This window comes from Mustela erminea, chromosome 2, assembly GCF_009829155.1.
Source record: "Mustela erminea isolate mMusErm1 chromosome 2, mMusErm1.Pri, whole genome shotgun sequence".
Classification (NCBI taxonomy): domain Eukaryota; kingdom Metazoa; phylum Chordata; class Mammalia; order Carnivora; family Mustelidae; genus Mustela; species Mustela erminea.
In genome coordinates this window covers 75575774-75601291 of record NC_045615.1, presented here as the reverse complement: position 1 = coordinate 75601291, position 25518 = coordinate 75575774, and the positions used below count along the sequence as shown (strand labels likewise).

At 37.5% G+C, this 25518-nt stretch overlaps 1 protein-coding gene across 4 annotated transcripts in view; it reads left to right on the top strand.

The window, feature by feature from the left end:
* PDE5A (phosphodiesterase 5A) overlaps positions 1–25518 on the top strand; it is a 149768-nt gene that overhangs the window by 19053 nt on the left and 105197 nt on the right. For all 4 annotated transcript variants that reach the window (XM_032333296.1, XM_032333298.1, XM_032333297.1 and 1 more), the window contains exons 2-3: positions 2240–2828; positions 14005–14094. In XM_032333296.1, coding sequence (XP_032189187.1) covers positions 2240–2828; positions 14005–14094 — 679 coding nt within the window. The remainder of the gene's footprint in view (positions 1–2239; positions 2829–14004; positions 14095–25518) is intronic.

The following is a 25518-nucleotide window of genomic DNA, read 5'->3' as shown; positions in this document are numbered from 1 at the left end:
TCAATGTCTTTGGCACTGCTACTGCAATTTTGAGGGGTTATGTAAGTTTTTTTCTTAAAGCGATCTTTGAAAGGTTTTTACAACTGTATCCAACACTTGAAATTCTGAGGTCATTCTGATAATATCTGTTATTATTTTTTTTTGCCCAATCCTTTCTAGACTGGTACTATTTCAGAGTAATAGATATTTACCAAATAATACAGTGTTGTTCAAAACAAAATAATCAATAGAGTATCTCAAAAATGGAAAACTTAGTAGAGATTCAGAAATAAGTCAGCCTCTTCTTTTTCCCTCTGTGTTCTTCTTTTTTCACTTAATAAATTGTGGAGATTATTCACAGCCGCACATACAACAATTTTTCAGGACTGCCCTAGTATTCCATTGTATAAATGTATCATTATGTATTTAAACAGCTGGTCCAGGTAGCTTGTTATCTTTGCTATAACAAACGGGTGCTACAATAAATAGTCTGGAACTTCTTTGGCCACATGGATAAAATCCCTGGAATAAAGGATAAATGCATTTGAAAATTTGTTAGAAATTGCCTGTTTACCTCCAATGAGGTGGTAAAAAAATTTTTTTTTTCTGGAAAAGTCTCTTAAGGTAGAGAAGGAATTTTATTTTACATCATTCAGTATCAGAAGATTGTGTTGATCTGGACCCAGGGCCCTCAGATAAAGGAATCTTATATAATATATATACATGCATGCAAATAAAGCATAATATTGAATGAACAATGTATTTAAAAATAAATTGTCACAAGACTGCATGCATCATATATACAAGAAAGACGAAAACAAACTTGAATCTCTTAAACATGCATCTTAATCATAGTATAGATTTGTAGGTAAACGTTAAAAATAGTCCTTTAACATTAAAATCACAAAACATTTTTGCTATAAATGTAGTTTTATCATTCTATTGTGTAAAACTAATATGTTATTTTCCTCTTTTTGTATTACTACAGCCAAAACGATTGAAGAGTGTCCGTATACCAACACTCTCCAAAATATTGCATTGTCCAACCTTTTTCCTGGCCTTTTAGTGAAAATAATCAATATGTCATTGTAGAGTGGGGATTGTTTTGCTTTTATTATGGGCAAATTCTTTTAAATATCATCAGTGATAGCTAGTTTTTATGTTTTGAATGTGAATTTGAGTCTTGGGAAAAGTCAAATCTGCATAAGAGATATTAAGTTAGCTGTTACTCTAGGGTTTTTTTGTGTGGTGTTTTTTGTGGTTTTTGTTTGTTTTGGTTTTGGTTTTGGTTTTGGTTTTATTTTGTTAGTTTTGAGAGGAGGGCTTAGTGAAAAATAAGATGTAACTTTTAGAGGAAACTAATATCCTTATTTACCTTATAAAGTTTCTTAAAAGTTAGTTTCAAAAGAAGAGCCCCCAAAATGAGCACTGTCAATTGGTATAATTACATTTTTTTCAAGGGAAATCATTTGAACTGAACAGTCATTTTGATGTATATGATCTGATGATTGTTTAAAAAAAAATCGCCTACCATGAAGCCTTTAGCTCAAGTGGATTTCTTTAACAGAGAGGTATATTTAAGACAAATGATTTAAATTTTCTTGGACAAATTTTTAAAATTAGGTATTGCTTACTTTCTGATTTTCTCTTTTATACAGGAGTAGATAATCTGGAAGAAGAGATAATTGTTACCATTGTTGAACAAGCATTATTAGAATAATATTTACAGAAGTCTGTACTCTTTTTACATACCAGATCGAATTGTTTATATTTCCCCCTTCTAAATCTAATCTCTATATAGCAATATAGATAAAACTATATAAAATTAAGCATATTATTAGCTAGCCAAATTTAGATAAATATTTGTTTTAAATTTTCAAACGTTTAACTTCAGAACAAGTTGTATGTTTTCAACAGCAAATTTTTTATATTTATATTTTCCTAAGACTTGTCAAATTTAGTGTCTTTTATGCTAATGTAAACTGCTTTTGAGAGAAAAAGACTTGCTGCTTTATGCACTGTAAATCATATCTAAAAATCCATGTTTATAGGCATCAGACTTTACTAAAATGTTTATTGAAGAAATTGTTCTTTATAGTTTTTCAAAATAAAACTGTCTTAAATAAACTGCCTTGTTTTTATTTTCTATGAAAAATTGAATTACTATCTAATCAGTTTGCTATGGGAGAATTTTTAGAAGCTTTCAGGGATAACCCCTTTCTTTCTTAAACGTTTACTAAGTCTGCATTCTGTCCTGCAGAGAAATGGTCAATGCCTGGTTCGCTGAGAGAGTTCACACAATCCCCGTGTGCAAGGAAGGCATCAGAAGCCACACGGAATCTTGTTCTTGCCTCTCGCAGCCGAGTCCTCGTGCAGACAGCAGTGCGCCTGGAACACCAACCAGGAAAATCTCTGCCTCTGAATTTGATCGGCCTCTTAGACCCATTGTTGTCAAGGATTCCGAGGGCACTGTGAGCTTCCTCGCTGACTCAGAAAAGAAGGAACAGATGCCTCTAACCCCCCGAAGGTTTGATAATGACGAAGGGGACCAGTGCTCAAGACTCTTGGAATTAGTGAAAGATATTTCTAGTCATTTGGATGTCACAGCCTTATGTCACAAAATTTTCTTGCATATTCATGGACTTATCTCCGCCGATCGCTATTCTCTGTTTCTGGTCTGTGAGGACAGCTCCAATGACAAGTTTCTTATCAGCCGTCTGTTTGATGTTGCGGAAGGTTCAACACTGGAAGAAGCTTCAAATAACTGTATCCGCTTAGAATGGAACAAAGGCATTGTGGGGCACGTGGCAGCATTTGGTGAGCCCTTGAACATCAAAGATGCTTATGAGGTAAATAGGGAATCATTGAGATGGGGGAGTGGGGTGAGAAGGAGAGGGTATGGGACAAGGTGGAACATTGGACACCTGCCGTGAATGATGGGGAGGGTGGGGATTTCAAAGTCAGACGGAATAAGATCACTGACAGGTAGGAATTTGCATACTTACTTAAAACTGGTAAGTGTGATAAGAACTTTCTCATCTTTTATTTATTTTTGGAAAGATTTTATTTACTTATTTGAAAGAGAGAGAGCATGAGTAGGGGGAAGGAGAGGGAGAAACAAAGACTCTCAAGCTGACCCAGTGCTGAATACTGAGTTCCACTCAGGGTTCAGTCCCACAAGCCTGAGATCATGATCTGAGCCCAGACCACGAATCTGATCCTTAACCAACTGAACCACCCAGGTGCCCCAGAACTTTTCCATCTTTTAAATGAGTTTCTTTACTGGTGTTTCAGTCAAGGATATGGGCCATAGAGAAATCATGTCTTGTTTTTCTCCTTCATGATAATTTAACATAGCTCATCTCACAGTTGTATTCTCTTCTTTTTTGCCTACTGACTATCCATATCCTTATCTATTGTCTGCACATGAACTTCAGAGGATTTCATTGAGGTTCTAAAATTCTAGGTCCAAAAACTCAAAAAACCAAACCAGTAGTCTTTTTCCATTCATTTGTTCATTCAGATTAATAATGTTCATTTATTTGAAGTCCCATTGACACAAAAATCGGATTGTTTTTCTTTTCATCTTTTTTTCATTTGTTTGTTAAATAAATTTATGTCTTCAAAAAATAGAAATCGTTGCTCTAAAATATTTCAGTGGAAATACTGGGTATTGCACTTTTTTTTTTGAAAGATTTTATTTACTTATTTGACAGATATAGATCACAAGTAGGTAGAGGCAGGCAGAGAGAGAGACGGGGAAGCAGGCTCCCTGCCAAGCAGAAAGCCCCTTGTGGGGCTCAATCCCAGGACCCCGGACCACGACCCGAGCCAAAAGCAGAGGCCTCAACCCACTGAGGCACCCAGGTGCCCCTGGGTATTCCACTTTTGTCTTTAATTATGGACTTAAAGATTACACTATATAATTCTTCTGATTTCCTATTTAAAATGATCTTTTTATTAGTAGAATTGTGTTTTTTAAACAAGGCATCTTACTAAATGACATTTTGTTAATCAGGTGTTTTCTAGCACCTTGATAGAAAATTGATCTAGCCAACTATGTGATACCCTCTAATGTTCCGTGGTGGGGTGCCTCAGTGGCTCAGTGGGTTAAGCCTCTGCCTTTGACTCAGGTCATGATCCCAGAGTCCTGGGATTGAGTTCTGCATCGGGCTCCCTGCTTAGCAGGGAGCCTGCTTCCCCCCTCTCTCTGCCTGCCTCTCTGCCTATTTGTGATCTCTCTCTCTCTGTCAAATAAATAAATAAATAAATAAATAAATAAATAAATAAATGTATGCATGTTCCGTGGAAATCCCAGCTTGCAACTCCTCTATGTAATTTAAGCAGTCATTACTGTTTTATTCACACCTGTATTCCTGATGGTTAATACAATGCCTGGCACATAGTCAAGTCTTAATAAATATTGACTGAATGAAAATTATATAGGAGGTAGGATAGATAAGTAGCAGAGTGAGCAGATCATAACAGATGCCAAGGAAAATGTGGTAGGTTCAGGGAAGCAGGAGATAACATTACTTGGGGAATTGAGAAATGTTTTTTTGAGGAAGCAGTACTTGATACCAACCCTGGAAAATAGATAAGATTTGAATTGGTTTGTGTACATGGTGAGGTCCAGATGTAATGAGAAGTTGAAAGAAGCAACAGGGCAGGTGTACCGTGTGGTGCTTGTATGGACATGTGTGGGCAACAGTCGGTATTGATATTGAGGAGCTGTGGGGTCAGAGAATGCAGATTACTGGAGCCTTGAATGCCAGGCTGAGGGGTATGTGTGTGGTCCAGAGCCATGAGGAATAATTGAAGATGGTTTCAAAGGGGAATTGATATGATTCAGACTGATTTAGCATGATGAATTGTACAGTGCTCATAAAATGAAAAATACTGGATCCTGGGAGGATAAATTGCTTAATGGTGTGAGGAAATGAGGACCTGAACCAGGACACTGGCCTTAAGGAGCAAAAGAAGGGAATGGATTTCCAGTGAAGAAGTGGAATCTGCCAGAGTTGGCAGCCACTAGCAGATGGAAATGAGGGGGAAGGAGGAGTCGAGGATGACTGAGGGTTTAGATGTGGGAGAATAAATATGGTCACTAGGGAGTAATACTGAGATATGATAGTTTAGGTAGGTGAAGTCATGAGATATTTTTCAGAATCCCCTGTATACGAGCAGTCTATTCCATTTTGATTCTTCATGGAGCTATCTCCATGACTTCTGTGAGCTCTGTAGTAACGCCACACCGTAGCGGACTACAACAGGGGTATTAAGGACACAGCTGAAGGATTGCTGCCAAATTTGCAGAATTCCCTTCCTGTCCTAGGTGACAGCTGGGTTTCCGCTTTTCAATGGCACTATAGTCCCAAGTACAGTAGGACCATAAATATGCTTCAGCTTTGCTGAGAAAGCCTTCATTTGTCTGTGTGGTTCTAAGTTTCTGCAACTCTGAGAATTTCTTCACTTATGTGCATTTTGGCTGAATATGCTTACCATTTTCAAAGTTTGGACAGTGTAATTTTTGTTTCGGTTAGTAATGACTTAATTCTTATGCTACTGTCAGAAAAAGGCCCATGTCCTTGATTTGCAGTGCTTCCAGGGTGAAGCCTCTTAGCCTGTGGATTCTTCATGGTGCCTCTTCACCCTCGGCAGCCTTCATCCATGTTTACAGGGGCCTTAGCAAAAGTCATTCGTGTCCCAGAAATTTCATTCTTAAGGTGTGGAGCTGACCTGTGACATACAGTTTGCATCTGTGTTGACAGTGGAAGTGAGTTGGCTAATGGATAATTCATTATTCAGCCCCACCCATAATTCGAATAAGAATTGTGTCTCATGGTTTCTTGAGAAGTCAGATAGGAAAATGCATTCTGTCTTCTGAATCCTACCTCTTTAAACATACATCTGTAAAAATAACACCTGACAGCAGTATTTCTTAAAGCCTGTTTGACCACAGAACCCTTGAAAAGTTGCAGTGTAGCAATGGAAAACCATGAGGTGGTCGTGAAATATAATCGAGTTCAGTTTGAAGCTAAAAATACATAGCAGTCTCATAGATAAGTCATTTGTAAGAAGTGGTCAACATTTGATTCATTTTTTTAAAACTTTATGACAGAATGATATAAATTTGAGAATTGAGCTATTTTATTACTAATAAGATAGCACATTAGTATATTTAAAATATAAAACAAGATCCATAGCTTAAACCAGTGATTCTCAGTCAGACCACAAATATTAATGAGAGGGTGTTTGCTGCCTAAATTGCACAGCATCTCCTCCTGCATCAGCCCATCATTCATCATTCGTGTAACTTTCTTGAATGTGGCACAGCATTTATTGATAATAAGATATTAACACATAATGATCAGAACAACTGTATAAATGTGTTTGGTGTTCTCCTTATATGTGAAAATAGATACTATCCAGTATCTAGAATGGATTGTGTATTAGGGTTCTTTAGAGAAATATATATAGATATAACAATCTGTAGATATATATGTATATGAATACTTATACATACATATTTATATGAAGAGGATTATTACAGAGGTTAGCTCACTCGATTATGGAGGTATGGAAGTTCTACAATCTGCCTGTTGCTTGCAAGCTGGATAACCAGGAAAGCTCATGGTGTAATTTAGAGTCTGAAGGTCTAAGAATTAGGCAGCCAGTGTTAAGTTTGTGGCTCTGAGTCCAAAAGCCTGAGAGCCAGGAACCTCATTGGAGGGCAGGTGAGCAAAAGAAGGTAGATGTTTTAACTTAAGCAGAGAGTGAATTTGTCCTTCCTTTGCCTTTTTGTTCTGTTCAGGCCCTCAGTGATTTGGATGATGCCAACCTGCTTGGTGAAGATGTTTGTTCAGTTTATTGATTCAAATGCTAATCTCTTCTGGAGATATCCTTACATACATACCTGCAATAATGTTTTACCACCTATTTGGGTATTCCTTTGCTTAGTCAAGTTGACACTAAAAACTGACCATCACAGATTGCCTTGAACACCTAGTTTCATGTCCTACGGAAGCCTTGAGATTCCCCAAGATTTCCTTTCAAAGGATTTATGTGGTCAAAACACTCCTCTCTGTCCCAAGTCAACTGAGATGCAAAACGTGGGCTCCTGTTCTGTTTCCATAGGAAACGGAAGACTAGGGAGAAGACTTGCAGAGTTTTAGGGAAGGGTCTCATTGCCATTCATGCAGCCATTACCATGTAGCTACTATTCTTCCCACCCTGATGACTTCCTTCCTCCTTTTGTATTCCTTATCTAGATAAATCAGTCTCTATCATCTCTCGTTTTGCATGTCTCACTTTGTCAAAATTTTTTTTACTAAAAAAAAATGAGCTCTCTCAAATGGATTTCCTATGAATAAAATGATGTCCAAAATGAATTTTAGGAGAAAGAAGTAACACTAGCAATTGTTTTAATCTTGATAAATCTATTAATCTGTCATGATCTAATTGTGCCCCAGGGAACATAGTTTGGGAACTGCTATATCTTTGTTCAGTGTTCTAATAATCTTTAGGGACCGTATTAAATGCCACTCTGTGGAAGAAAACTAGCCTATAAATCGGGAAGAGTACTGTATTGTTTTCTGTTATTTTGATTTTTATATAATTTCAAACTTAAGGAAAAGTTGTAAGACTTAAAAAAACTTACATATATACTTTATGCAGATTCTCCAGGTGTTTATGTTTTGCCCCATTTGCTTTATCGTTTTCTTCTTCTATATACAATGCATGTCAGTAATACATGCATACTATTTTTCTCTTTTTTAAGATTTTATTTATTATAAAGAGACGGAGCATGAGCAGGGGAAGGGGCAGAGGCAGAGTGAGAGAGAGAGAGAGAGAATCTTAAGCTGACTCCATGCTGGTTGTGGAGCCCAAAGAGGGGCTCAATCTCATGACCCTGAGATCATGACCTGAGCCAAAATCAAGAGTTTGTCACTCAACCCACTGAGCCATCTAGGTGCCCTTATGCATACTGTTTTTCTGAACCACTTAGTAAGTTGGAAACATTTTTACTAATTATAATTCAGTAAATATTTTCTAACAATATTCATTTATACAATAATAGTACATTTTTCAAAATCAGGAAGTTTTTATGATACAATGCTGTTACCTACTAGTCCATAGTCAAATTTAGTCTATTGTCCCACTCATATTCTTTACAGTTCTTTTTTTCCCTCTGATCAAGGATCTAATCCCAAATTACGTAATGTACGTACTTTCCTTGTCTCTTTAGTGTCCTTTAAATCTGGAATAATTTCTCAGTGTTTCTTTATCATTCTTGATGTATATTTTGAGAGTACAGGCTATTTTTGTAGACTGCATTTTGATGAGATTCAAGTTAGGTACTTTGGACAGAAATACCGCAGATGTCAGTGTTGAGACCTTTTTTGATTTTCTAGAACAGTCATTTCTCCCCTTTGTCAACACCAGCTGGGTGTCCTACAATCCAATTCAATTCTGATGCTAGTAGTAGCATCTAGTAACTAGCTTCTGACACTGTACTGCTACCCATTAGCACAAACTCCACAGTCTGAAGACTCAGTCCCACTAGATTGTCCCCAGTTCCCAGTTCAGATACCAACCACAAACAGGGTCCTCTGGCTACTCACATATTTATGTCCATCTACAAACTAGGTGATTTCCCCACTTGGGTTCAATAATTTGCTTGAATGACTCACAGAACTCAAAGGAAGCACTGTATTTTATTTATTTATTTGTTTGTTTGTTTGTTTGTTTTTGTGAGAGAGAGAGTGAGTGAGCATGTGAACACAAGCCGGGGGGAGGCAGAAGGAGAAGCAGACTCCCTGCTGATCAGGGAGCCTGATTCAGGACTCGGTCCCAGGACACTGGGATCATGACCTGAGGCAAAGGCAGAGGCTTAACCAACTGAGCTACCCAGGAGCCTAAGGAAGCACCATATTTACAATTACAGTTTTATTATAATGGATACAATTCAGGAACACCTAAATGGAAGACATGCATTAGGGCAAGGAATGGGAAGTGGGGGGACACAGTAATTCCATGCCCTTTCCAGGGGGTACACCACCATCTCAGCACATAGATACCTTTAGCAATCCAGACACTCCTCCAAACCTCATTGTTCTGAGTTGTTGTTGTTGCAGTTGTTGTTGTTCTTATTTTAATCAAGGCTTCATTATGAGGCATTATTGATTAAATCCATTGGCCATTGGTGATTAATTTCAATCTCCAGCCCCCTCTCCCTTCTTTGGAGGTTAGGGGTAGGGCTCAAAGTTCTAACCCTCTAATAAGTTGTTTGGTTTTTCTGGTAGCCAGTCCCCATCTGGAAGCCACCTGGGGTCCACATCCCTATGATTCATCTTATTAGTATGAAGTCAGGTATGGTTGAAAGGGGCTTGCTATAACTATCAAAAGACTTTCCTGTTTCTCAGGGAATTATGAGGGTTTTAGGAGCTCTGCGCCAGGAACCTGGGACAAAGACTAAATATATAATTTATTAAATGCCCATAGTCTTCTCAGCATATGTTAATAGGAAGTATGGCATGTGAAGTTAGTTTACCCCAGTGTTGTTGATGTTAATTCTGAAAACTTGGTTAGTAGTGTCCACTAGGTTTCTCCACTATAAAGTTATAGTTTTCCTATTGTAATCAATAGATATCTTATGATGAGATACTTTGATATTGTGTAAATATTCTATTCTTCATGAACCTACATTTACCAGTTTTTGTGTCTCTGATTTTCTAACTCCATCATACCTTCTATGTTTTTAGTTGCCATTCTCGTGTGAAGAAGAGCTTACCTTCTTGATTCATTCATTCATTCATTTACTCATTAGTAGCACTGTGGGATCATGGATTTTTATTTTGTATAATGAGTTATGATCTGTTTTTATCTTTATTTATTCACATTCTCAAATTATATTGAATTGGCCAGCTTCCTGTGTCTTTTTGATATGTCGTTGTCACTCTGGGCTTTCTTGCTTCTTTGTAGGCGGAAAGTTCTAACTGGCTTAACAATATGTTCCATGCTCAATTTATACTTTCCCCCTTTTAGCCCTAGAATCATACTTTTTCCCAGGAAACTCTGGTTCCTTTCTTTAGAGGGAATGGTAACCAAGATAGAAGCTAAGATGTGAGCACTAGATGCATTCATTGCTTCTGGTATGTGTTTGTTGCTGCCCGTATGTCAGTAGACAGGACTAGGAATAAAATATGTAAATACACCTGTCTATATTTTATTTATTTTTATATCTAATTCCTATATTAATAACAGTTTCCTATGTTAATAACAGTGAATTCTTACTGATACCTCCAATTTCAATCTAACACCTCAAGGTGCATTTTAGTTTTATTTTTTCTTTTTCTGTTAGGTTGTTCCTTCTCCAAAAATAAAGACCCAAGCTTCCTTAATCTTTGTGCATATGTTTAAGCCAAGTTCCAAGCTCTTTATTCCTTTGTGCACATTCTGTTAGCTTTTCCTTCAGGCTTTACAATTTCCATTAACATTGCTTGTAGTACAGTCCTATGGTGACAAATTCAGTTTTAGTTTATCTGAAAATGCCTTTCTTTTGCTTATATTCTTGAAGGATATTTTCACTGGATAGACAGTTCTCACTTAATGGTAATTTTCTTTCAACATTTTAAAAGAGTTTTCCTACATTTTTGGTCTTCCTTTTTCTCATGAGAAGTCAGCTATCCTTTGTATTTTCACCTTACATGTTTCTTGCTATGTATCATTTCATACTATAAGGTTTTCACTAACTTTGGGGAAATTTTGGTCTATGTCTTTAAGTATTTTTCCACTCGATTCTCTTTTTTCTCTTTGGCACTCCAATTATATATATGTTAGACCTCTTGATATTGTCCCAGAAAACACCCAAGGCTCTGCTAATTTTTACAGGTGTATTTTTCCCCTTCAGTCTTTCTGATTAAATATTTCCTGTTGATCTGTCTTCAGGTTCACTGACATTTTCTTCCATTGTTTCTAATGTGCTGTTAAACCATCAATGAACTTTTCATTTTAGACATTGTACTTTTCAGCTCTAGAGTTTCCATTTGGCTTTTTTAAAATAACTGTTTTGTTTTGTTTTTTACAGTTTCCCATCTATTCATTATTACCACATTTTCCGTAAGTCCTTAAGAACATTTATAATACTGGGTATAAAGTCCTTGTCTCTTAATTCCAACATCTGAATCATCTTGGGGTCATTCTCTTTTGACTATTTTTTCTCCTCACTGTGGGTTACAGTTTCCTGTTTTCTTCACATGTTATGAGTTTTGATTATATGCTGGACATTGTACATGTTTTATTGCAAGATTTTTGGATCATAATCGTCTTTTTTTAAATGGGGCTGACATTTGTCCTTCCAGGCAGTGCAGTTACTTTTTGCCCTGTCAGGCTTGGTGTTATTGTTGGGGTGGATCCATTTTAGTTTGAACTCAGTCTTAGGGAATGCCTCCAAATCTAGGGAATGTTTCTTACTCCTAAGGATTGGCTTTTCTGTGTCTCAACTGAATGCTTGAGGTGGAATGGCTGAGCTGGAACTCCAGTGTCTCAAAACCTTTCTCTAATTGGTATCACCATTCTGCTTTCAGCCTTCAATACATGATTTTTAGCTAGTTCTCTAAGTCACTAAGTCTCTAAGTGACTATGTCTGAAGTGAGTAGTCGCTGAGTCTTTTACCACTCCTTTTATCGCTCCCTCTAATCCCCCAATGTAGCTTTCTTATTAGTTATTTTTCCTTGCAAATATTAGCCACTTTAGAAGCTCTGAATTCCTTTCAATTCCATTTGGAAGCCTTGCTACACTTGGGTACTGCCTGCCTTCTTGCCAGCAGGAAAATGGTCCCAGGAAGAAAGCCAGAGTGGTTGTCCTGTCTATTTCCCTTTTTCATGGTCTGTGATTTACTTGTCTTGTATATTTGGTCTAGTCTTACAGTTTTCAGTAGGAGGGCAAATCTGGTACCAATTGCTTTATTTCATCAAGTGAACTTCCAAGGCGTATGTTGTTGTTTTTGTTTTTGTTTTTACACTGTCATGTTCTCATAAATAGTGAAAGGAATAATCACAGTAGTAGTACTGCTCCATTTTTTCTTTGGTGTTTCCTGGACCTAAAGGGGTTAAAAGTTTTCTATATTGCCTTTGCACTGAGTGCATTGTTAGGAAAATTCTTTGAGATGCCAGAATTCACCTAAAGTGAATTTGAAACATGCATTACTCCCACTCCTTCAGTGAAATGGAATCCAGGGCTGCTGTTGATTTTAAATGCCCAATATGCCCCCAAAGCTGTGAAAGCCCTATTAATTTCAGTTTGTTAAACTCTATTGCTTTGATTAGATAGTTAAGTCCTCTTCTTTATAAATTGGTTTGTAATTCAAATATTCATTAACAAAATAATTTCTGAGGATGCATTTTTATTCATGTTTTTATTATTAGCTTGTAGAATAATCCACTATATAATTTAATAATTGTTTTACTTCTTTAATTCATCAATACCAGCGTCCTGTCTGCCTTTTTAGTATGTTATTTTAGAACAATTTTTAAAAATTTATTCAGCCAACATTTTCTCTGTATTTCAATATAACTTTGAGCATGTTTGCAAGAAAAAAAGGAAAATGCAGTAGTATTTATTAATAATATAAAATATTTATACTGATTTTCTGCCATTTTATAACTTTCCTTTCGAAATTGTCTTTAATGCCAAGTATGGCTCTCCTGGGAAAATTGGCACCATTTCTGACCCCAGTTGACGGAATCTACTGTAATCATTTACTTCATTCACAGCTTTGGCCTTGTGTGACTTTGAACTAATTAAAAAATAAATAAATGACCTTCAAAGATGAGGGTTTTCCAGTGTGGCTATTCCATATTCTCTGAAGGGAATTCCAAAAACAGAGTTTTTAGAGCAGTGTTGCTATTATTAGGTCGAGTATGTAAACTTCCCAAGGCTTTTGCTTTGAGGGGAACAACACTCCTTTAAATGTTCATGTTCTGGTATGTTTGTTTCCATTCTAATCTTATTGCATATAGTAGTATCTGTCCATTTTCTCTAGCATGTTTTCCTTCTTACCTACAGTCTTTGTTTTAAACTATAATAAGCTAAAAATGATCACATCTGATGACTATATCATTTGTTAATGAATTCCTTCATTTATTTAACAAATGCTTTTGAGTTCTTGTGGTTGTATTGGGAATACGGTGAGGAACCAAAAAAAAAAAACCTTCCTGGAATTTACAACCTAACTTTAATCTTCCCAATCTAAAGTTCAAGGGAAAATAGCTTGTATCTTTCTTTCTTCAACCCACATTAGAACCTTTACAACTCTCAGAAGTCCTTTGTGATTATTGGATATGCGTGACGTACTTTGTGAAAGGGAAAAGAAGTACAAAGATTAAGGAGTTGTTTACGGTCTGATTGAGGCCATGCAGTTTTGTTTTGTTTTGTTTTAATGCACATATATACATGAAAATATTTAAAATTTTTTATGCACATATATACATGAAATTATTTGAAATTCTTACAAACACTTGGGATAGAAGAACAGAATACTGAGGGAATATATAAGCAACCATTATGAGGGAAGTAAAGTTAGTGTTAGGCAGGTTGTTTTGGAGTGGTAGGTTTTACAGGAAAAATTTCAGAGCAGAGATGCTTTCCTTTGGATGGCACAGAAGAATCAGATAGTGAGATGGGAATAGGCAAATTGTATTATAGTGGTGGAGAGTTGCCACTTTTCCATGAATCTAAGGAATGCCATCTAAATTGGTTAATATTTTGAATTTCCTTTATTTCTGAACATATTTTGAGTCTGTATTTTTTTGTTTCTCACGAACACTAGCAACTAAAAAACGTAAATTTATCTTTGTCAAAGATGATTTGTTTACATGATATGATGTCTTTCCAATGATAAAATTGTCGTTCAGAGCAATAAGGTAAGTCGAAGGTTAGATTTTTCTAATCTTATAAATCAGAAAAATCAAATCAATCTTTGAACAGATCAGTCATTAAATTGAATTTCTTTTTCTTTACTAGGATCCTCGGTTCAATGCAGAAGTTGACCAAATTACAGGCTACAAGACACAGAGTATTCTTTGTATGCCAATTAAGAATCACAGGGAAGAGGTAAGCCAATTTTCCATTTTATAAAGGTCATCTGAAAACATTCTTTTTTTGAAAAAAAAGTTTTACTTTGCATACTTATGAAATAATACTATAGGAACAAGTTAACTACAAAGTGCTTAAATATTCTGCTTGCTTTTTTCTTTTTTTTATTATTTAGATAAGGCTGAATCTTGATAGAGACTTTACGTTGACTTAGAAATACATTTCAGGGGCGCCTGGGTGGCTCAGTGGATTAAGCCGCTGCCTTCGGCTCAGGTCATGGCCTCAGGGTCCTGGGATCAAGCCCGCATCTGCCTCAGCATCCCTGCTGAGCGGAGAGCCTGCTTCCCTCTCTCTCTCTCTGCCTACTTGTGATCTTTCCCTCTGTAAAAAAAAAAAAGAAGAAGAAGAAAAAGAAATACATTTTAGACATTTTATTTCCTTACCTCCTTACCTTCATCACCACCTAGGACCTTATTTTATCCTAAGATGAAAAACTGTGGTTGTGGTTGGAATCTATTTCATATTATATTGGAAGTGTCTGAATAATGCTCATTTCATAAATGGTCATTCAATTTTAATGGTTATCAGCTGATATTTGGGGCAATTCAAAATGAGGTTTTGAAAACATGAAAATTGTGGCTAATTCCAAGTAAGTTTCACTGTGAAATTATAACAAGCTTAATGCTTGCGCTTATATTTCACCTAACTAGAATTTTGGATTCTGTTAGCACTGAATTCCCTTTTTATTAATAGTTAGTTAAAAAAAAAGTTAATAAATTATCAATCAAATTATATCTTTCAGTTAAATGCTCTCAACTCTGGCTGCCGGTTACAATCAACTGAGGAACTTCTGAAATATTACCATTTAAATCTGAATCTCTAAGAGCAGGATATAGACATTGATATTTTTTTTCTTTAAAGATTTTATTTATTTATTTGTCATAGAGAGAGAAGCGAGAGCAAGCACAGGCAGACAGAGGCAGAGGGAGAAGCAGGCTCCCTGCCAAGCAAGGAGCCCGATGTGGGACTCGATCCCAGGATGCTGGGATCATGACCTGAGCCGAAGGCAGCCGCTTAACCAACTGAGCCACCCAGGCGTCCCGACATTGGTATATTTTTAAAGCTCTCCAAATAATTCTGAAGTGTTGCCAGGTTGAAAAAATCACTACTCTAACTGAAAACAAATAGATTGAAAGCACCCGTACTGGGGGATCTCAACCTTGGCTGCTCATTAGAATCACCTGGAAACTATTTAGAAATTTTAATGCCAGGCTTCACTTTAAATCAGAGTCTCTGGACCTGGGACTCAGGCATCAGTATTTTAAAGCTCCCAGGTGATTACAGCACGCAGCTAGGTTCCAGAACCACAGAACCACTCCTAAAGATACTAGAAGCTCTTTGATGAATCTGCTTGACTTATATTCACATTCTGACATCTTTCCTTTCTCTCCTCCATCCAGTCCTTTTCCAAGTCCCATTGATTTTTTCCCATTGAGAGTTTTTCTCACTTCAGTTCCTTTCCTTTCTTACCTACTGCCATAATTCAGATATTGTAGTAATGCTTGAACTTTAAAAATATTCTCGTAAGAGGCTTCTCTACTTGCAGCCGGTTTCTCTCCAATCCAACCTGCTAGATGTCCTGGGAATTTTCCTAAAACACAGCTTTCTAAATCAGTGCACCTAAAACATTAATGTGCACATGAATCCCGTGGGGATTTTGTTCAGATGTAGTTTCTGAATTCCATAGCTGCAGGTGGGACCAGAGATTCTTTTCTAACAAACACTAAGTTGATGCTGACACCTCAAGTCTGCAGATCACAATTTGACTAACAGGATCCTAAACTAGTCATTTCTCAGTAGTCTAAAATAAATTCTCAGTGCCTTGGAGTTGCTACATGGTTTTGTTTTGTTTTTTAAGATTTTATTTATTTATTTGACAGAGAGAGACACAGCAAGGGAGGGAATACAAGCTGGGGGAGTAGGAGAGGGAGAAGCAGACTCCCTGTGGAGCAGGGAGCCCAATGCAGGGCTTGACCCCAGGACCCTGGGATCCTGACCTGCTCCAAAGGCAGACGCTTACCTACTCAGCACCCAGGCATGCCGCTACATGTTTTTTTAAGAGGAAAGTTAGAGTCAAAGTCACTAAAAATACCTGCAGTTAAAACATGATTATGAGATTGATTAATTTAATTGGTTCGTTAATTAGGTGGATGAATAATTAAAATAGAAAAGGCCATACATGGGTTAATGATGAGTTTGCCAGATAAAACAAATAAAAAGCATGCCCCATGCAATACTGGGGGCATAGTTATGCTAAAAATTATTTATTGCTCCTCAGAAATTAAATTTGACTAGCCTGCCTGTATTATCTGAGAGCCCTCAGTACAAACCATAGGCTGTGATTCTGTGCACTTGAGAAGAGAGCGTTCAGATTCCAGTTAGTTAAGTATATGGTAACATTGTGGCCCACAAAACAGCCTTATAGTGGCCAAGAGGCCAGGTGGAGTCACGCTCTAATTAAACGTCTCTTTCTAAATAGAAACTGGGGCCTGGGGGAACCCGTGAGAATGTGCAACAAAATCACCAGGATGAAGTACGTGGGATTCCCCTCCTGTAAGAGTGACCGCAGCACATATGTGTTTGTGTATGATGACCTGAGAGGATGATTTAAGTTAAACAAGCAACAACAGCCCCAACTGTGTTGAAGTATAATTTAACACAAGAAAATTCACCCATTTTAAGTGTGTTCTGACAGACGTGCACGCATCTGTCATGAAACCACCGCTGTAATCAAGATACAAAACATTTCTGTCGCCTCAGATATTTCCGTGTACCCCTAGCTGTGGAGGTCCTCGCGCTCCCTAAACCCGGACCCCTGACAATCACCAGTCTGTTTTTGTCTCTGTTCTTTCTGCCTTTTCTAGAATGTCATGTAAACGGAATCCTGCTGTAGGTAGTCTTGTGTCTGGGTTCTTCCCCTTTGTACATTTGTGAGATTCATCCATGTGGTTGCATGTGTCAGTCATTTGTTCCTTCTTATTGGCAAGGGATTGATTCCCCGGTGGGAATATACCATTTTGATCATCCATTCATCAGTTGATAGATACTTGAGTTGCTTCCGGTTTTATGAAACAAGCCACTGTTCTGAAAGAAGCCACTGTCAGAGTTTGCATACAGGTCTTTGTGTGGACACAATGCTTCCATATCTTTTGGGTAAATAGACAAGAGGTGAATTGCTAAGTCATATAGTTGGTGTTTAATTTTATAAGAAGCTTCAAAGACTTTCTCAAAGTGGCTGCACCATATGCATTCTTACCAGTAATATGAGAGTTTCAGTTGCTTCAAGTCCTTGGCAACATGTGGTGTTACCGGTTTTTAAAACTTTTAGCTGCTTTAGTAGGGATGATTTGAATTTGTTGTTTTGTTTTATTTTATTTGAGACAGAGAGAGAGCATGAGCAGGGGTGAGGGGCAGAGGGAGAGGGAAAAATAGGCTCCCCCACTAAGCAAGGAGCCATACTCGGGGCTTGATCCAGAACCCTGGGATCCTGACCTGAGATGAAGGCAAATGCTTAACTGACTGAATCACCCAGGAACTCCTAGGGTGATTTGTATTTGATTACATGAATATATAACCCCACTCTCAGCCAATGGCTCTCAGCTCACTTCTAGATCTGATGACAATGGGTCCAGCTGCAGGCCCCAGATTGTGATTGTCCAGCACTCCCCCTAAGATTCCTGCGGGGTTCCTGAGAATCCTTGGTAGGCCTGCCTCCATGTTCCTGCATCCTCCTGCTATCTCCTCTTCACCCTCTCATGACTGAATAGGAAACCAGGGCTCTTCTCTGGTCTCCCCACAAATTCATTCACACCAAGCATTTCATGGGACAAAGAAGCCTCAGTAACTCCCCTGAAGACTTAGTCACATCACTGATGGGAGGCCTTGCTGATTCCTCATTTTCAGCCTTCTCCCACCTGCTCCCTCCTCTGCCCCCAACACTGGCACCACTCAGTTCATGATTATTTCCTCTGAGTATTTTCTTCAGAGAAAAGGAATGAAGAGAAACAGAAAAATAGACCTACTCTGCTGTTGTTAAAAAGAAAAAAAAAGAAAAGAAAAAAGTTATTTGGCTAACGAAGAACAAAGGCAACTGAGAAGTTGCAATATATGACTTCCAGAATTATTTTAAAATTTATAGCTATGTAGACAAACCCAAGACAGTGTTTACTTTTGTAAGTATAGAGTACATACAGACACACTCTTTCTTTCTCACAAAACTTTTTTTCTCACAAAACTTTTAAAATTGAAATAAAATAAGTAAGGCTTTTTGGAAACAGTTGCTAAGACTGCTTGCTCTGGGCTTGAATCCCATCTTCACCACTTACTTAATAAGTAGCCAGGATGGAATTGGTTAATCCCTTCCATTTTCAGTTTTCTCATCTGCAAACTGGGTGTTATGAAAGGACCTACCTTGTTGTGAAGGACAGATGCTTTCCTGTATGCTGAGGGTTTACCATAGTTCCTGGCATACTAAAAGTGATCAAAAAATGATTTTTTTGTTGTTGTTTTACTTTTTATTTTTTTATTTTTTCAGTGTTCCAAGATTCATTGTTTATGCATCACACCCAGTGCTCCATGTAATATGTGCCCTCCATAATACCCACCACGAGGCTCACCGATCCCCCCACCCTCTCCCCTCCCAAACCCTCAGTTTGTTTCTCAAAGTCTACAGTCTCTTATGCTTCATCTCCCCCTCCGATTTACCCCAATTCACTTTTTCTTTCCTTCTAATGTCCTCCGTGTTATTCCTTATGCTCCACAAATGAGTGAAACATATGATAATTGACTTTCTCTGCTTGACTTATTTTACTCAACATAATGTCCTCCAGTTCCATCCATGTTGATACAAAAGTTGGCTATTTATTCTTTCTGAATACAATATTCCATTGTATATACGGACCATACATTCTTTATCCATTCATCTGTTGAAGGGCTTGGCTCTTTCTGCAGTTTGGCAATTGTGGACTTTGCTGCTATGAACACTGGGGTATATACGACCCTTCTTTTCACTACCCCTGTATCTTTGGGTAAATACCCAGTAGTGCAATTACAAGGTCATAGGGTATCTCTATTTTCAATTTCTTAAGGAATCTCCACACTGTTTTCCAAAGTGGCTGCACCAACTTGCATTCCCACCAACGGTGTAAGAGGGTTCCCCTTTCTCCACATCCTCTCCAACACTTGTTGTTTCCTGACTTGTTAATTTTGGCCATTCTAACTGATGTAAGGTGGTATCTCAATGTGGTTTTGATTTGAATCTCCTTGATGGCTAATGATGATGAACATTTTTTCATGTGTCTGTTAGCCATATGTATGTCTTCATTGGAGAAGTGTCTGTTTATGTCTTCTGCCCATTTTTTGACATGATTATCTGTTTTGTGTGTGTTGAGTTTGAGGAGTTCTTTATAGATCTTGTATATCAGCCCTTTGTCTGTAGTGTCACTTGTGAATATCTTCTCCCATACCGTAGGTTGACTATGTTTTGTTGACTGTTTCCTTTGCTGTGTAGAGTCTTTTGATCTTGATAAGGATCCAAAAGTTTATTTTCACTTTTGTTTCCTTTGCCTTTGGAGACATGTCTTAAAACAAGTTGCTATGGCCAGTGTCGAAGAAGTTATTGCCTATGTTCTCCTAGAACACAGAGGAGATATGATATCTATCTAGAGATAGATTCCTGCTTCATGTTGAGGTCTTTTACCCATTTTGTGTTTATAATAAATGTTACTTTTTAAAAGGAGACATAGAACTAAGAGAACTTTTCTGAGAGATAAGGGATGATAAAATTACATGAAGAGATCATCAGAACCATACGATAACCAACCAGCGAGGCTCAAGTGATAATGAGTGCAGTCCCCGACTTAGCTGATCTGTTACCCTCCAACTTTCAGCTTTAAGAGAAAAATGATTTGCATTGTTTTGCTTATAAATGAGGCAGAATGAATTTGGTGCCTTCCCTTTGTGTTACTGAGTAAACTAATACCAATTCCATCTAACTACCAGGGACCCTAAAATGAAGTGTGATCTTATGAACAATCGATAAACAGTTTATTTCATTGGCTGTTTAAAAATGTCCTGGTACTTTTGAATGACCCGTTAAGACATAGGCACTGACTCTGGAAAGCTGCTTGAGTGGGGAAGCTGAATATTGAATGCTAAAGTCTGAAATATAACATAGTCCAGGAAATTGAGGAAGATTTTTAAGATTCAGTGAAACATATAATCTCATTTGTATCTTCTTCCTGTTCAATATTCCAACTAATTAAAAATTTTCAGGAGTTCTTTTCATTGATGTTGTAATCTTAAGTGTAATGGATACAGCAGTGCCTTTTTAGGAGTAAGAATCATAGATACTGTTAAAGTTCTGTGGCAGAAATTTTTGAAAAGAATCATAGTGAGTAAGTTTTGACAATCTTTCTCTCTCCTGCTTCCTTCCAAGAGAATGGGGTTAGTGGGAAAAGTCCGGGGGGAAAAATACTGGAGAAGCTTGAGGAGCCTAAAATAATTTATTTTGGAAAGGCTAAAGAGCTGTTGGCTAGAGAAAAATAAATGAAGACAAGAAGAGGAAGGGTCAAGGGAGAGAAGAGATCCAGCCCAGGCTGTGTATTAGAGTGGTTTGAAGACAGTGGGGTAGGACCTTGGAAATAACTGCTGTCCCATGGAAACTATTCTAAGGACCTGGCATATATTACTTCATTTAATCTTCCTAGAATCCATAGCAGGTAGTCATTATTTGTTCCTACTTAATAGGTGAGGAAACAGAACATTTAGGAAACTCATCCAAAGTCACGTAACTAAAAACTGGCAAAGCTGAGATTCAAATCTAGGGAAACTCTAAGTGAAAGAAGTCAGACAGAAAAAAACAAGTACCATCTGATTTCACTTATATGTGGAATCTAGGAAAAAAAATAAGGAAACAAAAAAATCAGAAATAAATACAGAGAACAAACTGGTAGTTGCCAGAGCAGAGGAAGATAGGAGCAGGTGAAACAGGTGATATGGATTAGGAAGTACAAACTTCCAGTTAAAAAATAAATAAGATACAGGGATGAAAAATATAGCATAGGGAATGTAGTCAGCAATATTGTAATAACTATGTATGGTGACAGAGGGTAACTACACTTGCTGTGGTAAGCATTTCATAACACATGTAATTGTCAAAACACTATGTTGTGCACCTGAAACTAATATTGTAGGCCAACTATGTTGTTGACTATGTTCAACAACAACAACACAAACTAGGCAATCTGGCTCTAGTGTATTAATGGGGGAAGAATGGTTTCTTCAAATTCTGCTGTCTATATCCACTTTTTTCCCCCTGCAGTTAAGTTATTTGGTGGCTGAAGGAGGTGGTGGGAAATAGACTGATTTTTTTTTTTTTTTTTTTAAAGAGAGAGAGAGAGAGAGGAGACAGAGAGTGTGTGTGTACACAAGCAGGGGAAGCAGGAGAGAGATATACATTGATGTATCTAGCATAGCTCCATATGGAGGCAGGATTTGAGGGTGAAAACAAGGAGTGTTCTGTTGCCTGTGTTCTGATGACTTTTAACGATAAGTGTTTAAACCATTCTGCAGACAGACTCTTTTAATTTAAAAAAAAAATTTTTTTTAAAAAGCTAGAGAAAGAGGGATCAGAGTCACATCCTCTATAGTATCCTAAGAGGAGTCTGTCCAGTAAACAGGAGGAAATTTTCGCCAGGGATAAAAGAGTTACAGGAGCGTGTTTCATATTAATCTGGGCCAGTGTGCTCCAGAGAAGAACCATGATATGCACATGAAGCATTATGAGAAAAGCTGCAGCAAAGTGTGAGTTTCTAGGGCTGCTGTCAAGTTTCTTTCATACTTAATGCTGCATTTTTGGGACCTGGACACTTGGACCAGTTTTTATTTTTGTCACTTGGCATTAGTTATTTCTGTAATGAGACAATTCTTTTATGTTTAGTAAAGAAGTGCAGGGAAACGCAACTCTTTCTAACACAGATGACCTATTTCTGAAACACTGCCCTCCCCTGAAGTATTTGTTCATTATGACATGGTAGAGATACATGTTCTTTTGGATTAATAGGCATTACACCAGTGAAGTAGAAGGCATTATTTCGAAGTAATGTGAGTTCTTTGAAAATTTCTTACTGATCTGTGCTGGAGGTTATATCCAATAATGTCTCTCTCTCTTTTTTTTTAAGATTTTATTTAATTTATTTGAGGGAGAGTGAATGAGAGACGGAGAGAGGGAGAGAGAAAGCAGTAGTAGGGATAGGAGCAGAGGGAGGAGGGAGAAGCAGATTCCTCACTAAACAAAGAGCCCAACTTGGGGGCTTGATCCCAGGACCCTGGGATAATGACCTGAGCTGAAGGCAGAACTTAACCGACTGAGCCACCCAGGCGCCCCATCCACTAATGTCTTTCAGGCTGGGCTCTTGGTTGTGTGTCAACTCTAGTTACTAAGTAGAAATCTAATTTGGCATCAGATTTTTTTCTCCTCTTGTTTTTATTTTAGCATCTTGATTTTTATCATACTTGATGATGTACCCATAACTCTCCAATGTGGATATAAGTTATAATAGAGGATACATGATAACTTTTTTCCAGTGTGATAAAGGAGCATTTTAGCTATCGAAATTTATATCTTCTTTAATTAAAAAAAGAAAGAAAGAAAGAAAAACACCTGAAAATCTTAGGACACTTGGATGGCTCAGTCCGTTAAGCATCTGACTCTAGATTTCAGGGTGGGTCATGGTCTCAGTGTCCTGCGATTGAGCCCTATGTCAAGGCTTCACCCTCAGCTCAGGGTCTGCTTGAGATGCTCTCTCTTCCTAGCCCTCTGCCCCTCCCCCAGCTTCCTTGTATGCACACTATGCATGCACATATGCTGTCTCTCTAAAATAAATAAATTGTTAAAAAAAAAAAAGACAAACTGAATCTAAAAATATTTAAAAACCTAATCTTCATGAGTTTTTATAAGTACTTTGATGAATCAAAGAAATTTAATGCATATTAAAAATCACAAAATAAAGCAATGGAATCAGATGTGTAATAAATTGCAAACATAATTTTTTCTAGAATTTAAGTTATATGACCTTCTTTTCTTGTTTTAAAGTAATCTCATTTTTTTCCCCCCTCTGAATTCTCTTGTTTGAACAAGTAACTATTAAGTCACTGCAGTACATAGAACCCTGGTGTAGGCAGTGAGGATATTAAAAAAAATGAAGCAAAGAAGATACTCGCTGGAATTTTTTTTTCAACTTCTAGATGTAGATCTTGTACACCACACATTAACTATTAGTACATGGTAACAAGACAGATATTAAATGAGTTCATTATTCAACTCACTAATTTGAAGGAAAAGACTGGATTTTGAGAGCTCAAGAAGTTACAGAGGAAAGATACACGCTGTGGTCTCATTTGGCAGATTCTTGCTGTTTATCCCAGAGACTTAAGGGAGGCACATACATGCTTTAATGAGGGGGCTGAGGCGGAGTAGATGCTTGCCAGTGATCTCATGCTCACTGTGTCGACTGGGTCTTAAATTTGACAAATAAGCTTGAAACAGATAAACATCATGGCTTTATGCATAATCCTTCAGTTCTAAGTCAAGCTAGATGAAAATGCAGCTACAAAAAGAAGCGGAGTTGAATTGCAGATTGTCAGTTGATTTCAATCTATTTTAGTCTTAAAGCATTGGCTAGTTTCATGGTTTAAAAAAAAAAATTAGAAGTGTTCATTGCTCTTATTCCCCTGCGATACTCTCTTGTAGCTTTGTTTTTAGAAACAAAACAAAAGTAGTCCACAAAGTTTCCGTTTGTTCTGGACTTGATGTCATGATGGTGATGATCTCTTCTCTTTGCTTTTCCACACTGCCCTTTAAATAATAAGCATATTTTACAAAGAAGATGGTAACCACTTCCCTAAGGAAAAAAACATTTGTTAACAGCAGCCAATGAAAACTCCAGTGCTAATAGGTTAAATCCCTAAGGCCACGCTGCTGACCCAGGAGAAGAAAGGGTGAATGAGGGCTTGAGGCTGATGATTACATTCACCATAGGCTATATTTCTCCAAATCTTACCTTTAATGGACAGAAAATTTAGTCCAGACTGAAGGTTATGTTTTATTCAATATAAAGTTTATCTTCACTGGTAATTTTGGAATAACTATTTCAACACTTGTTGGAATGCATTACATTTTTAATGTAACCATTTATAAATTTAATTTTGAGAAGTTTCATGTAGGCCCTGAATAATGAATATTAGAGGTCTGGAACAAGTTGCGGATAAGCATAAACAGTTTTTTTGTAGAATATCTAACCCAGAACTACATAATTAGGCCCTTGGAGGGGTCTTTAATTATTAAATAATTTTCATTTTCTTCATGTCCTTTTAAAGAATTAAGGTGTTGTCAATGACATTCCTACTCTCAATAGATAGAGGTGCACACATCTGTGTTCACTTTTTTTTTTTTTTTTAAAGATTTTATTTATTTATTTGACAGAGAGAGATGACAGGTAGGCAGAGAGGCAGGCAGAGAGAGAGAGGAGGAAGCAGGCTCCCTGCTGAGCAGAGAGCCCGATGCGGGACTCGATCCCAGGACCCTGAGATCATGACCTGAGCCGAAGGCAGCGGCTTAACCCACTGAGCCACCCAGGCGCCCTGTGTTCACTTTTTAAGAGCCAAGTCACTTAGGTAAAATGCTTTATGTAAACTGTTAAAGTACTCTGTATTCCTTCTTAAATCCTCATCTAAAAATCTCTACTTACTTCTACCAGAGAATGGAAATAAATATTCCAGGCTCAAGAACTTTTTTTTTTTAAACTTTTATTTATTTATTTATTATATTTAAGAAGATTTAAAAAACAAAGAGCAGGGGTGCCTGGGTGGCTCAGTCTTCTAAGCACCTGCTTCCAGCTCAGGTCCTGATCCTGGGACCCTGTGATTAAGCCATTGAGTGTCTGGCTCCCTGCTCAGCGGGGAGTCTGTTTGTCTCTCTGCCCTTTCCCCCACCCCAAACTCATATGCTTGCTCTCTCTCTTTCTCTCAGATAAATGAATAAATTTTTTTTTAAAAAAGAGCAAGAGGGACACCTGGATAGCTCAGTGAGTGAAGCCTCTGCCTTTGGCTCAGCTCATGATCTCAGGTCCTGGGATCGAGTCCCAAGTCGGGCTCTCTGTTCAGCAGGGGGCCTGTTTCCCCCTCTCTCTCTGCCTGTGTCTCTGTCTACTTGTGATCTGTCAAATAAATAAATAAAATCTTAAAAAAAAAAGGAGCAAGAGATGATCTTATAAAAATGTTGAATCGTATTTTTCTTTTTTGCATTACTTCATAGCAATGAAATAAAGTGAAAGTAACCTAGATTTAGAATCCCAGATCTATTTGATGATTGCATATTATTTC